This window comes from Gambusia affinis, linkage group LG24 (genome assembly GCF_019740435.1).
Source record: "Gambusia affinis linkage group LG24, SWU_Gaff_1.0, whole genome shotgun sequence".
Lineage (NCBI taxonomy): Eukaryota > Metazoa > Chordata > Actinopteri > Cyprinodontiformes > Poeciliidae > Gambusia > Gambusia affinis.
Window position 1 is genome coordinate 4,222,330 of NC_057891.1, and position 14,832 is coordinate 4,237,161.

The 14,832-nt window shown below is 38.2% G+C and overlaps 1 protein-coding gene across 9 annotated transcripts in view; it reads right to left on the minus strand.

Annotated features, from left to right (window-relative positions):
- Positions 1–14,832, minus strand: part of nid2a (nidogen 2a (osteonidogen)) — a 94,709-nt gene that overhangs the window by 33,908 nt on the left and 45,969 nt on the right. For 4 of the 9 annotated variants that reach the window (XR_006370017.1, XM_044110093.1, XM_044110095.1 and 1 more), the window contains exons 1-8: positions 13,261–13,636; positions 11,982–12,167; positions 11,687–11,803; positions 2,873–2,974; positions 2,631–2,770; positions 1,755–1,887; positions 1,425–1,673; positions 592–703 (exon numbers count right to left, since the gene is read on the minus strand). Coding sequence is in view for 8 of the 9 variants with exons in the window: in XM_044110093.1 (XP_043966028.1) it covers positions 592–703; positions 1,425–1,673; positions 1,755–1,887; positions 2,631–2,770; positions 2,873–2,974; positions 11,687–11,803; positions 11,982–12,167; positions 13,261–13,470 (1,249 nt within the window). In the remaining variant the exon portion in view is untranslated. Of the gene's footprint in view, positions 1–591; positions 704–1,424; positions 1,674–1,754; positions 1,888–2,630; positions 2,771–2,872; positions 2,975–11,686; positions 11,804–11,981; positions 12,168–13,260; positions 13,653–14,832 lie in introns of those variants that run through there. The other 5 variants (XM_044110097.1, XM_044110096.1, XM_044110094.1 and 2 more) reach the window with 5 other exon arrangements.

Consider the following 14,832-nt stretch of genomic DNA (forward strand, 5'->3'; position numbering starts at 1 on the left):
GGTTTAACAAATTGGTAAAAAAAAAAAGAAAGATATTTTTTATGTAAAAGTGACATATTGACATACTAAAATCACTTAGCTGTATTTTCTAGCTAATTTAATAGCTATAAAATCTTACTCCTAATATAAATAATTAATGAGCGCTTACAGCATGAAGACAGCACAATGTTTACTGCTACTGTATTATAATTTATAAAGAAAAAAACAGCAATTAGTTACACAAAATCCTATTAGTTGCAGTTTGAAGCATACAATGTAGTGAACGACTTTTCATCCTGGCTTGAAAAGACCAAACCTTTTGTGGATTATCTTTTTATGATCTAATCACTAGTCATTCAATTTCTATGAGCATTTTGGATCTAATTTACCAAACTACCAATAGACAGAGTTGTATAAACGTTAAACATCTGATTGATCCGAATCCAAATTATAAAGCTAGTCCTCAAAACGTACTGATCTCAGTAAAGTGTAAAGATTTATTTTAGAAAGAGAAAGCCCACACTTATAACTCCAGAGTATTTTTCCCATGCGATTCTTAGCATGATGTTAGCCAGTAAACAAAAACAGATGCATGTGTGGTTTGTCTCTCACCTCCTGTGTCAAAGTCAACATCATCTTCATCCACGCTGACGACGTGACCTCCAGGGGAGAGGGGCGGGTTGCTTCTCAGAGGGGGGTAGACGTCCACCACCTCCAAAGGAAGCTGCAGAACGAGAGAATAAAAGTCGATCAACTCACAAAATCTCCAGAAATCTTGAGAAGAAACAGGAAAAGACTGGGAGGAAATGAGACTTCTCAATTCTTCTTTTTCAACTTCCAATACTGATATCTGAGTTTTAGTATGGTATGATATCAATCTGAAACAGTTAAACAGCTGAATAAAACTTATTTATAAACATACTTAAAACTGCTCTTTTTAAAAAAAAAAATAATTACATAAATGTAATGAATAACAAACTTATTCTTGATAAAATCTGCACTTAAATACACCGTCACAAGCTTGATCAAACATATAAAAACAACTTTAATTTGTTCAGTCAGTGCAATTAAGAGTATAACAGAGAATGTAAAATCAATAATAAAGGCTGGCAAAAACAATAGGTTAACTATCTTGGTCATACTAAACAAATCTTCCAGAAAATTAAGTTAGGAATAAATAATAAAGGATGACGTCGCTTAGAGAATGAAGCATAGAATTAGACTGAATAGATCTACCCAAAAGGATGGGGCACATTGTCACCGATACCCGATCTAGAATTTGTTTCAAAATTTGTACCGATACAGAAATAAATATCGGACTGGGGCATCTCTACTGATTACAAGAAGAAAAGTAAGATGGAAGTAAATAAGATGGAAGGACTAAATAAAACAAAAAAGAGGATTGAAGGAAGTTTGGAGCAACGACTTAAGGATAAATTTGCTACCTGTGGTTGCTGTTCCTCGACCCGTTGAGTGCGCCCTTCTGGAACCGTCAGTGGAAACCTGGGTGGAGTGTACTGCCTTTCTACCGGCTCCAAGGCCAATGGCACGTCTTCTCTGTTGTACGATAACTGGCGATTGGAGTCTTCCGATCGAGCATTTGGAGCGTCGGGACTACCAGCAGCATCCACTTCCTCCTGGCTCTCTGGCTCAAAGTTGTAATCATCAAACCCGTATTCTGGAGTGGTTGTGTCCTTGGAGAGAAAGCAAGTGAAGTCTTCAGAACGATGAGATGAGAGAGCCAAACGTTGGACGTCACAACAAACAATTATTACCAGATAGAGGCCATAACCAGCAGTAGGGGGGACAGCAAGGAGACCGCCAATGGATGCAGGAGTGATCTCTTTAAAAGAAAACCGTTTTCCAGTGTGGAAGAGCCAAACACCTGGAACGCCAGTGTTTCCAACCCTGGAGAATCAGATCAGGATTCATCAGTTGTCAAGTTTTTCCCTTCAAGCCAACCAACCAAAAACAAGATCTCCTTTTTGATAAACACACTTAATTTCCACATTGCTTGTTTTAATTTGGCATTAAGAGAATTCAGTGAATAAAGAAGAGAAATCCTCCTCCAGATGAATTTAATAGATGTTTTTTACTGTTTTCATATGTTTTACAATAGATGACAATAGTCCAATGTTACCAGGGTTGAAAAGAGGAAACTACATGAATAGATCATGTGGAGCAAAAGTACAAACTAAAAAGTAAAGTAAAAACATCAGACAATACAGAACAACCTTTAAAATGCCTAGCAACAGTGTTAGGTTTCTTGGTTGCTAGGTAACCTCATCAGTGAACTGAGTTATTTATCTAAGCAAATACATTGAATTTTTCAAAAAGGTTTTCTGTTTTATTTACAAGGAGAATAAGATAAAAAGTGTTAGCTAACTTATTTGGTAGCTTGTTGCCACCATTTGTCTCAGTTGTATATGAGAGTGTTTTCAATATTTAAGAGGCTAAAGTTTCTAAAATTTGACTTTTTTTTCTGACGTTCAGAACGTCATTCACATAATCGTTTATAATCATGCAGGGTACAAACTACTCAGAGGGCCACCAGGCTTTACTTGTGCAATCACCTAACAGTTTTTAAATCATTCGGTCCATAGCTGCCAAAGGTTGTTGGTTTTAAGGGTTTATAATATAATTTTACTTACTGAGAAAGCCTTTTAACACCGTTTTCATCTTGGGCAACGCTGTAAAAAGGTCCATCGGTTTTGGAAATGATTAAAAATGAAACTTCTCCTCTACTGAAGCCAACTCTAGCAGGAAACTCTATCTCCACATTATAGGACTCCTGGGAAAACAAGTAGAAAACGAGTGATTTCAAACCGGTTTTAACTAAAACAGATTGAATAAACCCGTGTCTATAAGACTGCAGGTAACCCATGACGTTTACCTTGGGTCGCGTCCCAAAAAAGTTGAGTCCATCTTCAGGGTAAAGGAAGAGAACGTACGAGTCGGTTTCATCGTATCCAATCACAGTTTGGAACGTATTGACCTTCAGAGACACAATAAAGAAACACAAACTGAATAGGATTCAAACAGAAGTTAGTGTAAAACTTTATTTATAAAGTCGTACTTCACATATTATTCCTCAGTAGGAAGCAACAGACGTAGATAAAATCTGTCAAGCCATCTTCAGTATCTCTACTTCATGCAGCTTCACCATCATTATCTTCCATTTGCTTCCTACTTTCCCTACAGATCACAATGTCATCTGCAAACAACTTAATCATCACTTCAGTCCAATATACTAGCATATAGTCTTTGTTTTGGAATTAATATGGGAATTATCTGTTTAGAGATACTGGGACAGTAGGTGAACTAACTCAAAGTAATGTTTTTATATTCCTACTTGAGTATTTCTGTTCACTTTTTCAGCTGATTAAATTAAGATGTTAAAAACAATAATGATTAGTGAAATCTGTCGTTTTTATATGTTTTACCAGGAAAGAGAGAGTTACTAGTATCAAGTTCTACTTCTTTAAAATAAAGGTTTCCTATCATACTACTGCTACGGTTTAAAGTCCATTTATTGCAACGCCTTTGAAAGGGTTGCACATAGCATGGAAACTAAAGGAGCATGACAACACTTTCTGCGCACATTGGAATTATGAAAATAAATTTGCTTAACTGAGAAATGGTAATTTCGAAAAACTTTTAAATAAAAACCACTAAGAAAAGGAAATTAGTGTATTTTGCAAAACTGCAATGAAAACGCTTTTTCTGCATCATCTGTTTCTACTGGCAGAAATGACAAAGAAGACGACAGGAAGTGGTAGGAGGATGATGGTGCTGCATGTTTTTAATTACTTATCGCATGAAACCTATTCATGTGTGATTTTAGTGGAAACACTTTGCATTTTTTCAACACCAGCAGAACATTGACATAGTTTTGCACAGATTTGCAACAGATACACAGCTAATAAGATAATGTAGCTTTCAAATTATAGTTGAGAATCTCAGTAACAATTATTCTATATTGTTTTACAATTATATAGTTGTCATTGTAAAGAAAATAATTTGATCATGTTATGTATTTTTATTCTGAAATGTATGTTCAAACCTTGTATTTGATCAAATTGTAACAATCCCATTCCAGGTCGTGCTACTCTCCACTATACCCCAACTGACAAGGCCGCCTCCTCTGCTTCAAAAACTCACCTCTAATGTTTAATCTTCTCACTTCTCCTGCCCCCTTCCTCTCTCATCTCCTGTTTCGCTGGGTATTGTGGGTTTCTCACCCCTCTTTCTGCCCCTTACACCCACCACAACCATTTGTTGATCTGCCTTTCTAAACATTTAATCCATACGGACCGACACATGAGGAAACGTGGGCCACTCTGCCTACTACAAACCACACTACAAACACTCAGATTTTATGAATGAGGGAAACACTTTGAGCAATCCTACGCTGTATTTCTTTGGAAATGCTCCCGATTACCTGCCTGCACATCGTCACAGACACACAGAAACCGATGTATATACAACACCGCTGATGTCAACCACCCCCAGTCCAGATGTTGAGCTCCCCAGCTGTCTCCCTGAGTCTGACTGTCCTTCAGGGTGATGTTGCAGCTTGGAAACCAGTTCTCATTAGACAAAGAGCCACGGGGCGCAAACAAACACAGATGTCCCTTTGCTTATAGTCATCTCATGTGAATGTATGTGGGCCTGCTCCTAATTGTTTACATCAACATCTTAAACCTGTCTTGTTGTTTGTAGGAGGGGGAGGACTTTGTACTGTGCACACTCTTTCTAATTAGTGAGGAACAGGAATTTTTTAGACTGCTTTTTTGTTTAAATACCGCAATTAAATGTAAGTATTTAAGGCAAAGAAGAGATGGGTACAAAAAGGTTATTTGTGAGTTTTCCCCTTAGATTAAGGGGCTCTGGAGGGAGAACCTTTCAAAGGCCAGAGTAAAAGGTTTAGTAGGTAAATCAGAGAAAAAGGAAGTATACTTTAAAGTACAACCTAAAGTATTGGCTCAATCACCTCTTTAAATTATTGCATTCAGGTATTCCAATCACCTCTGTGGCCACAGACTTACAAAAAATCCAGAAACTAGGAATGCAGACTACTTTCTGAAGGAATGGTCTACTCTCAGGAAGTCCAGGACTGTACCTTGTGATTTTTTTCTTCTCACTACTAAATAACCCATATTCAATTGCTAGTGGTATGATAACAAAGTGGAAATGATTGGGAATGACACCAACACAGCCAAACTAAAGAGACCTTCATGATCGAATAACTACATTCAACCCTTACGTCTCCAAGTGCAATGCAATGCTTCTGGTGATGTAATGTTTTATTGGGACATGTTTCCATTCTGCCATTGGAAACATGTTCTCTGCTGTTCTGTAGAGTGGCGAATGTTGCCTCTCTTTCTGGCAATCCAAAGAATGAGTCTTTTTTTGGCAACAGCCAGAAGGACACTTACTTAACTGCATTGTGTCCAGAGTAGCATCTAGTGTTGAAGGGATTGAGGGTCTGTTTTTTCCGGAGATACATCTCTTCCCATTGGTTCCAGTGAAAGGAATGCCAACATATTTCGGATAATTTAATGCTCCAAGATGACTGTACACTACTACACAAAGCAAGGTTTGTAAAAACATGGATGAGTGAGTCTGGTGAGGAAGAACTTCAACCCAATCCTAGATGAGCTGAGCCTCTTAAAAGTTGTCGAACACATTAGGGGTTAAGAATGGAGCATCCATTGAGTTCTATTGCGACCTAATATTTTCATAGTGTAGATCTGCTTAAGTTGGAGAACAAGCAGACTGTCGTCAACAGGGAAGACTGGAGGAAACGGATATTGAAGTTTGGACGTAACGATCATAATGCAGAGCCAAATACCTCCAGCACTAAGCAGTTTGAATGTAAAGATAAGCCTCTGCCTGGGTTGGCTTTATTGCTGTTTGCCTTGAGTTTGGCCCAAGACCTTCTCCTTATGGAACACGGTCAAAACGACTCCAGTAGAAGATGCCCAGAGGGCATTCAAAGCATACTTTAGGATAACATCAGTCTTTTTGAGGCAAGTAAATACCCATTTTTCTCTAGACATGAGACCAATCCCATTTCCAACATCTTCATAGTTACACAAAGTTTAAATCCATTGGTGAATGTTGAAACAAACAAATACTTGTTCATCCCCCACTCAGCTCTGACATCACCACAATAAACTGGAAAGGAACGAAAGTACATTTCCACCACTATCCATTTGTCTCATGTGGAGCAGGACAGCGGAAAACTGGCACTTCTAGTTCCACATTCTGGACTCTCTAAAGGTTTGGTTAAAGAGTTTGGGGGGTGGATGAACTGGAAGGAAATGGTGTAGATCTGCTAGGTTTAGAGAACGACGAACTGAACATCTACTGACAAGAACTCTAAGGGAAAACAGTGGCTAGAGTTTACATATGATGAAAAAACCCCAAATACCGCTTTTGAAAAAATGTTTGAGTTTTTCACTCCCCACACATGAACACAAGTCGTCACATTCAATAAATTAGAACAGATATGTTCCTATGAGGTCTGTCAAATTTTGAATATAACCTTTAAGCAGGTATTGATTTATCTTTACCATGGGAATAGACAATCGGAGGATACAACAGCACTAAGTAAATGTTGAATTTACTTGGAATATCTCCTCTGTATGACTAATCATTGTGTTAATATTGTTACAAACACAAATGACTATGCTATAATCTTCAGTTCTCTCCACCTACTATAGTATATTGGGAAAAACCCATTTTGTTATGTTTTCCTCCCAATCCCGCCTCTATCTGTTTGGTAATTTGCCAAATGCTTGTGCTGTTTCACTGCCTTGGCAAAGACCTCTTGGTGTTCTTTACAGACTCACAGCTGGAGGAAAACAAATTACAGCCAACAGAGATGAAAGGCTTTCAGAAACTGTAGCTCAACACTCAACCTTCCTGCAGGCATTCCCTCACACCTTTTTCTTTTTTTAAATTAGAGTGCTGACACTAGTGGTGCTGACCAAAGACAAACACAGACATCAATTACTGCAAACCTTCTGCTGCTGCTTTTCTTTTCAGGGAGATTACAAATTATTTATGTTATGTGGGTTGCATTGTCTGCCTGATAGCTGTCTGGACTTCCCGGTAAATAATTACAATGTCTGCATTAGATTTGAATCAAATAGTTTCATGTAGTGTGCTCTGTTCTGAAACATGTGTTTCACATGTTTCACATTACATGTAACAAACCGCAGACCGTCACAGTCTTTAATTTAAACAACCCAAGTCCTCTGTGTTAATCAAAGTTGATATGCATATGTTGATAAGGCTTTATTTAAAACTTTATTTGGCTCACTAAACTAACTATGAATACCTCGTGATATTATTCACACATTTAGAACTTTTTAATTTCTCTCATATTAAGAAAGAAGGTTGATACATTGATTTTTACATGCTCTATGTTAACCCCTGAAGGCCTAAATCTCAAATCTTCATCTGGATAGTTTTGCTAATTTTATTTGTATGGAGTTCTGTAAATGTCCTGTAAGTACATATATTTTCTCATTTATCCAGAACATTCAATATTTAGCAATTATTTACCATTTGTAGTCTATTAAAAGTGTGTTTCATCAGATTAAAATGAATAATAACAATAACCTGATACTGGCTGGAAACCGCAATGCCTCTCCTTTCAGAAACCGTTGGTATTTTTCAGATAGCACAAAGTATCGTGAAGTTAGGGTCCTGCAAATTTAGCTTGTAAAAACTGCTGAGAACTCTGAAAATGTGTCTACAAATGCCTTAAGATGCTTCTGGTATCACTGTAAATGTTACATAATCTTTCATTTTGTGTCTTTTTTGTGTCTCTTCAGGTGACACATTTGACTGAATAGCTAAAGAATTAAAAAGTGCAGCATGGATACATAGAACCCAATTTATTCCAATACTTCTAAACAAAATCCAGTCCTTAAGAAGTCACCAAATTAGTAAATAGAATCCAGATTGATGGACTTAAACAATGAACAACAACTGTTGGACACAACAGAAGACCGGAATGATAGGTTGTATGTAAGAATGGTCCAGTCAAAGTCAAAGGCAAGACTTGAAAATCTGTGTGAGTTTGGACTACGTGCCAAAGAAGAATGGGAAAAAACTGGAGTCTCTAGTTATGCAAAACTGGCAGAGAAGCATCCCAAATTACTTGCGTCTATAACCGCAGCAGTATTAACTCTTTTAAAAACCATGCATCATTTAGCAGAGGTAGCATGCTAACTGCTGAAAATACCTCCAAAGAAACCCATTTGAGTAATTACATAGAAGCGCTGCATTTCAACGCTGTAGTTTTGCACAAATTGAAGTGTAGTGTGGTTAGCCTGGAGCGTAATGTGGAAAAGAGGTCAGGATCCATGTTCTACATGTGTGTTTTTGGTTGCTGGTGTTTCAGCCCGTTAACCACAGAGCAGCTGCAAACAGGCAGAGACACAGACAGCAGCTGTGGCCCGGTTGCCAGTATCACCAGCGTGGCTGCAGCGTGGGAACTGGCAACACAGGCACACACATTAACACACGCCGCCGCACACATTTCTGGTCAGGAACTGTCCACTCAATGTTCCACTCATGTCTTGTAAACTTTTGGGTCTGAGTTTATAAACCTTTGAACTGGTTGAAGAACATTTCCAGATTATATTATTTGGTCTTTCTACGGTTTGTTGAGAGAAAAAAACATATTTTTTCTGACTGGGTTCCAGATTTAATGTCATTTTCGTCATCCTCGCCTCTTATGAAACTGAAAATCTCAAAGAGCCCCACTGCATGTGGTCAGAATAACATGGTGTCAAAGTTGAAGAGTGGTCAGAACACGCTTTGAGGCTGACTGAACATAATCCAAGAAGAACCCCCAGCCGTCACAGCTGGTGGGCCTCAGAAACAACAAATCATATTCCTGAAACACTTCCTATGGTGCTAAAGAGAAAACCAAGTTGAGAGAGACTGGAAAACTAATTCTGTATGAAATGATCGGCTCAAAACCCTCTAAAGTTCTCTTCAAAATGACCACAAGTCTGATCAAAATTACCTCTTTTTTATTTTTTAATAAACAGAAATCTCCTGATTTTGCTCAAATGACAAAGGACATTCCCTGGAAAGGTAAATAATGCATCTGCTAGATTATTTTGGGGGAGACAGTTATGAAACTGATGGAGTGATGAACATCGATATGATTTAATAATACATAAAAGTGAAACTAAGTTTATTGCAGAAAGATTGGAAGTACTTACAGATTAAGTGGTGAAAGAAATCACTAACAATGATCCGTTAACAGATGTATTTTATTTTTTATGTCTCATTGTTTGAATTGTGATTTATTGTGAACCAATTTTGTCCTGTAACACTTGTGATGTTATTACTAAAAAATCCAGAATAAAGTATTCTAAAAAAGAAACAAAAACTGAAAGCTTTCCTGCATAAATCATTACCAAAGTAAGCAAACTTAATATACCAACGTCTTTGTGTTCAAATTGATTCATGCTAGTAGCATTTTTAGAAGGTATACAGGTTTATGCATACAAGTAATAAATCTATCTTTTTAAACAAGAATGATGTGAATGATACTTCCATGATGTGAATGGTGACTCTTTTGCTTTTTGGTCCTCATGTCTGATATTTGCTTCTTTAAGCAATTCTTGTTTCCCGTCCAACTCCAGAACACCCCACAGTCTGGCCCTTCCCCCAAAACGCCACCCCATGACTTCTTATACACAACCCAAAGAAACACACACCTCAGGTTAATCAGTTCACACACACACACACACACACACCACCCCAGCCCAGCCCCCGTCCACACCACCCTGCACCTCTGGTTAATCTTTTCAAAGGAAGATCAGTCCGAAGGAGACACAGTGAAGCAGAGACACCAATCCGTTCCAAAGGATGGACCCTTTAAACTACAAACTCCAGTAGAGGCATTTTGGACCACAGATCAGGAGACGGATCCTGATTTAAAACATTGGCATCACTGCAGTCAAACCGAGCTCAAGGTACTGAGCAAAGTCCTAAAGCGCTTGATAATTGTTTCAATATTTGGCTTTTGATCACACAGCAAGATAGAAATAAATCTAAAAGAAAATATACAAGGAAAGCGAAGACAAAGAGCAGCCTCTGCTGAGAGGGTTGGACGGTCACAGAAAGATTCCTTGGGGGTTTTCCTTGAATCTGCCACTCCCTTCATCCCACCATCCCACAAGCTGCACACCAGGAACTACAAAGCAATGTTTGTTCAATCGATCACCTCGGTCTGCCTGGCGTTACTTAGAGTCTTTCCCAGGGTTTAACCAAAGCAAAGTTTCTGAGGCAGTTCAAGAAAAGCTTTTCTAATCAGCCTGTAATTGTGACTTGTTTAAAATGAAGGGCCTATATTTTTCACAAACATGTAGTCACTCAGAAAGGATTGAAACCTTATGCTTTTCACTGAATTAGAGTTTTTTGTAATGGAAAGGAAGGATGAAAGATTCCCAACCTGTGGATTTCTGGAACTCCTCCAGAGTTACTATAGACATGTTGAATGTTATTGATAAGTGATCGTCTGAATGGAGCTAATTTAAATACCTGGTATGCAGATGACTGCCAGAGATGGCGAGTGGGTTGTATTATTTATTTTTTAATTTTTTTACTGATCCCTAGCTAATAAACTGACCTGTGTAATGTGATACATTAGTAGCAAAGCACTGTGTCATGCTGTATATTTAAGATTTAGCGTGTTATCTGGGTATTTTAGGTAGGAAAACAGCTAAAACCAACGGTATTCATCTTCGGTGAGTAGGTTTATGCCCTCCAGCAGGAATCTGGGGGTGGGATCTTGTGTGTGAACAGCCATGTCTTGGTAGATTGGCAGTATTCCTTCCTTCATTTACATAATCCCAACAAAATACATTACAGGATTTAAAATGAAGATGTGGATTTTCAAGGCATGAGTTGTGAAATACTGTAAATCTGGTCAACTTGCTTAAGCTCCTATCTTGTGGAAAGGAATGAAACAGGTGCACAACATGCAGATAGTTTAGCCCACTTATTGCGCCATTCATCATGGGAGCAACAGCTGGAGCTGGGCACATCTGTCAAACAGCTCCTGCAGGGAAATCCTGGTTGTTTTTTTTGTTGACTGTTTTAATCGTACGGCTGTAAGACACATACTTTGTGCACTTAATATTTGTTGGTTTTAGCATTTGTTGAAGTATTGAAAGACTTTAGTGATGACTGTTGATGCATTTATTGGAAGTTGCATGGTTAACAAATGTGACTCAAGTTGTAGCCTACAGCTAAACTCTTGACCCAGTTTCAGCAACTTATTTCCTCTCTACATTTTTCTCAAAATCCCCAAACTATATGAAGCAATATTTCTAGAAACTTTATGAAGATTAGTAACATACTGAGAGGGGAGAGTTGGTCTATGCTTGAGTGGGCAAGGTTAGTGTGGGAACTGGAGGAAGGAGTAATGGGTTGGTAGGGCGGGAGACTCTTTGATGACACTTAAAGATGACCTCTGACCCTTTAAAAAGGTTAAGAGGCAGATTAGGAGGGGAAAGGTGGGGGTTATGTACCTCCCACCTCAGGATTAGTATGAGCGAAACACGATTTACAGGAATTTGAGACTGTGTGTCTCCAGAAGACCAAAGTCCACTAGTAGGGGGTTGAATTTGGACAAAGGTTGAGAGTGTTGTACCTTTGTCTGCCTTACCTTGTTGGTCGCGCCAGTGGCTCGAGTTTGTTCTTCATACGCAGCGACGTTTTCCCACGTTGCCACCACGGCGTGTGTGGGAGTGAATTTAGCATCTGGGAATCCCCGGTGAACCTCCTGGAGGTGTAAGATGAATGAACCAGCGGATGAAGAGGGGAGAGAATGACAAATGAACAAGGGAAGGACGATGGAATGCACTAATGGAGGATGAACCAAAAGGGGAAGAAGCCAAATCTGAAGCACGGTTTTTACATTTTCGAAGTTTGAAAACCAGACAACTTTAAATCCGACATACCTGAGCGAATCTGTTAAGTACGCTGGGTGTTTCAGTAACGCGGTAGTAAATGTTTCCTCGTCCTCCACTTGTGTCAATGTCGGCCAGGAACGGAGCCACAACGGGGAAGTCTGTAGGCAGACCATCATCTACATACTGCTTTTCCATTGGCAGGTCCTGAGCCGAGACAATGCCATTTGTGGCCACCTAAACCAAGACACAAATAAAACTTTGGTGTTAAAAAATGACTCCAAATGAACCCACATCCCCCTATAAGCCACTGGAACCCCCAGGAACCACATAATGAACCTCTTCATTACCTCCCTAAACCACTGGAACAGCCCCAAGAATCCCCTGCCTGGACCTGATTATGTTTAGGAAACCAGCAAACCACATTTAAATGACTTTCAGTCTGATATTATCCTTGATGGCAGAGCATGACCGATAACTCCTGTGAAGTGTGATGCAAAGAAGCACAAAATGTGAACAGTTAGAATAAGAACATAAAATGATTACTGCCCACACTGACAGACTTTTACTAGAAACATCCCTGTTTAGTACTCACTTTATTAGGTACATCTGTTTAATTACTTAATGTTTCCAATTTAAATGTCAGTTTAAATTGGGAAATGGCAGCACAGAAGCCCTCAGATGACTTGCTGAAGTTCCAACCGATGTTTGTTCATTAATGTTTTCAAACTAACCCTTGCAGAACTGCTAAATTTATGAAGATTAAATTGTTGTGAAACTTGAGAAAATATATAATTAATCCTTCCACTTTGTTAAATAGACCTCATAATAGATGATGGTTGCAACAGCGTGTTGTCATTCATTCATTTTTTCAGATTTTTATTAGCAAATTTAAAAATAAATTACAACACGACGGATTCTGTAGTTTGGAAATCTGTGTAACCTGTTTTTTTTTTTTTACCTTTTTTATTATTATTACGACTAGAAATAATAATTTATTCATACTGAAAAATCTCTTGCAACTTACAAGAGAGACCTGTTAGATTCATCAGCAAATGACATAAAAATAATAATAATAGCATCACTTGCTTTGTTTTTGATTGTTGAAGTACATTAATAATATTCTAATGTTAAAAAAATCTATAAACAATTATAGCTACACAGTAATTTTCTTTTTCTTTCTTTTCTTTCTTTTTTACATCTTTTTACTGCATGAAGTCTTTCCATGTTAAGGAGAAAGACAAACTAGAGCAAATTTGCAAATGCACTGGAACAAATTAAGCTATTACAAACTGAAAGTGGAGGAAAAACTAAATAAAATGTGACTCACATAGAGTTGGGAAAAAGGGGAGTCAAAAAAGTAAAAGGGTCTGGGTAGGGTCAGCGCTCTGGATGTCTCATCGTCGCCCTCTGGTAGAATCAAATCTCCGTTCAAATCCCCGAAAGGGAACAGATCCGTCCTCCGGATGGCTGTGACCACACACACGGTGCAGCTCCAGCAGCACAGCAGAGCCGCGGTCAGCATCGCTCCTCTGTCCATGGAAAGCCGAGCAGCTCTGGGAGCACAAACAGCCGGACTCGGAGAGCGGAGCAGCGGAAAAGAGGAGAACCCCGCCGGGACCCAGCCGCTCCTGCCGGGGCGGGAGGGAGGAGCTTAGCCGCGCACTGATTGGTCACAGGCGGGCTGAGTGACACGCTGCGTCCCGGTGCTGGAAGTAACATCTGGCTCCAATTAAGAGAAAACGACAAATGGAGCATTTTTAATCCGGATGTAACAGTATCTGTTCCTCGGTACTCACGAAGACATTTGGTTCCGTAACTATTTTAACACACACACACACCCGGCTCACCCAAAAACTAAAAACTAAAAAAAAAAAAAAATGTATTAAGATGTTACAAAAAAATAAAAAATAAAGAAATCACAAACTTTAATTTGTCGTTTTTACTTTTATTTATTCAGGTTAATCAAGTCAGCGACATCAATCTGGCTAATTTGTGCCATCTAGTGTCTGCACCTGTGTACTGCAGCCTCACTAAATCCTGTCCCACTCCTTAAACTTTTCCACATTTTGTCATGTTACAATCACAAACTTTGCCCCATTTGGCAACACTTTATTTAAAAAGGTGTGGACAAACACGATATATGAAGGAGTTTTCATAAATGTTCAAGAAGACACTTCTTACCCTAATAACTTTTAATGCAGTTATTTTGCATTAAAAGTGTCATTATTCACCAAAAAATGCAAAGGTGACACTTTTAATTGACTTTAATGTAACTTTTAGTGCAAATTGATTTTAAATCTCAGGTAGAAAAAGAGCAAAAGAATACAGTTTTTAAAGTCAGTGTACAATCTTGTACCATGTGAATCTTCTTCTCGTTTCTGTAGCAAATGTTGGCAAATTTAAACAATATATTGTGAACACGTGTTAAATTTAGGTCATATTCTCAAGGGTTTCAAGAAGAGTGTGCTGTCTGAAACACAAAGTTGATGGTTATATGGATAAAAAAGAAAAAGAACTGAAGTTTAATTAAAAAAACCCCACACATGTTTCTTTGGGGGAAAAAAATAAAACAACCAAAAAGAAGGTAAATATTGAAAAGTAAATGAGAATCATCATTTAAATGTTACATGTGCTTTCTTACGATTTCATGTGATAGAACAACAAAAATTAGTGCAAGATGATTGTGAAGTTTAGGAAAAAATATGCATGGTTTTCAATAAAAACAAATGTAGGGAATGTTTTCAGATTTTCAAATAAAACAGCAATAAAATTATGTATTAACAAAATAAAATATCAATATCAGACACATCTGAGTGTCTGATATTGACACAAAGAAGCGCAGATTTAACTAATAATCGAAATGTGTAATTTCGTAGCGGGTTCATGGCGTAATTACTCA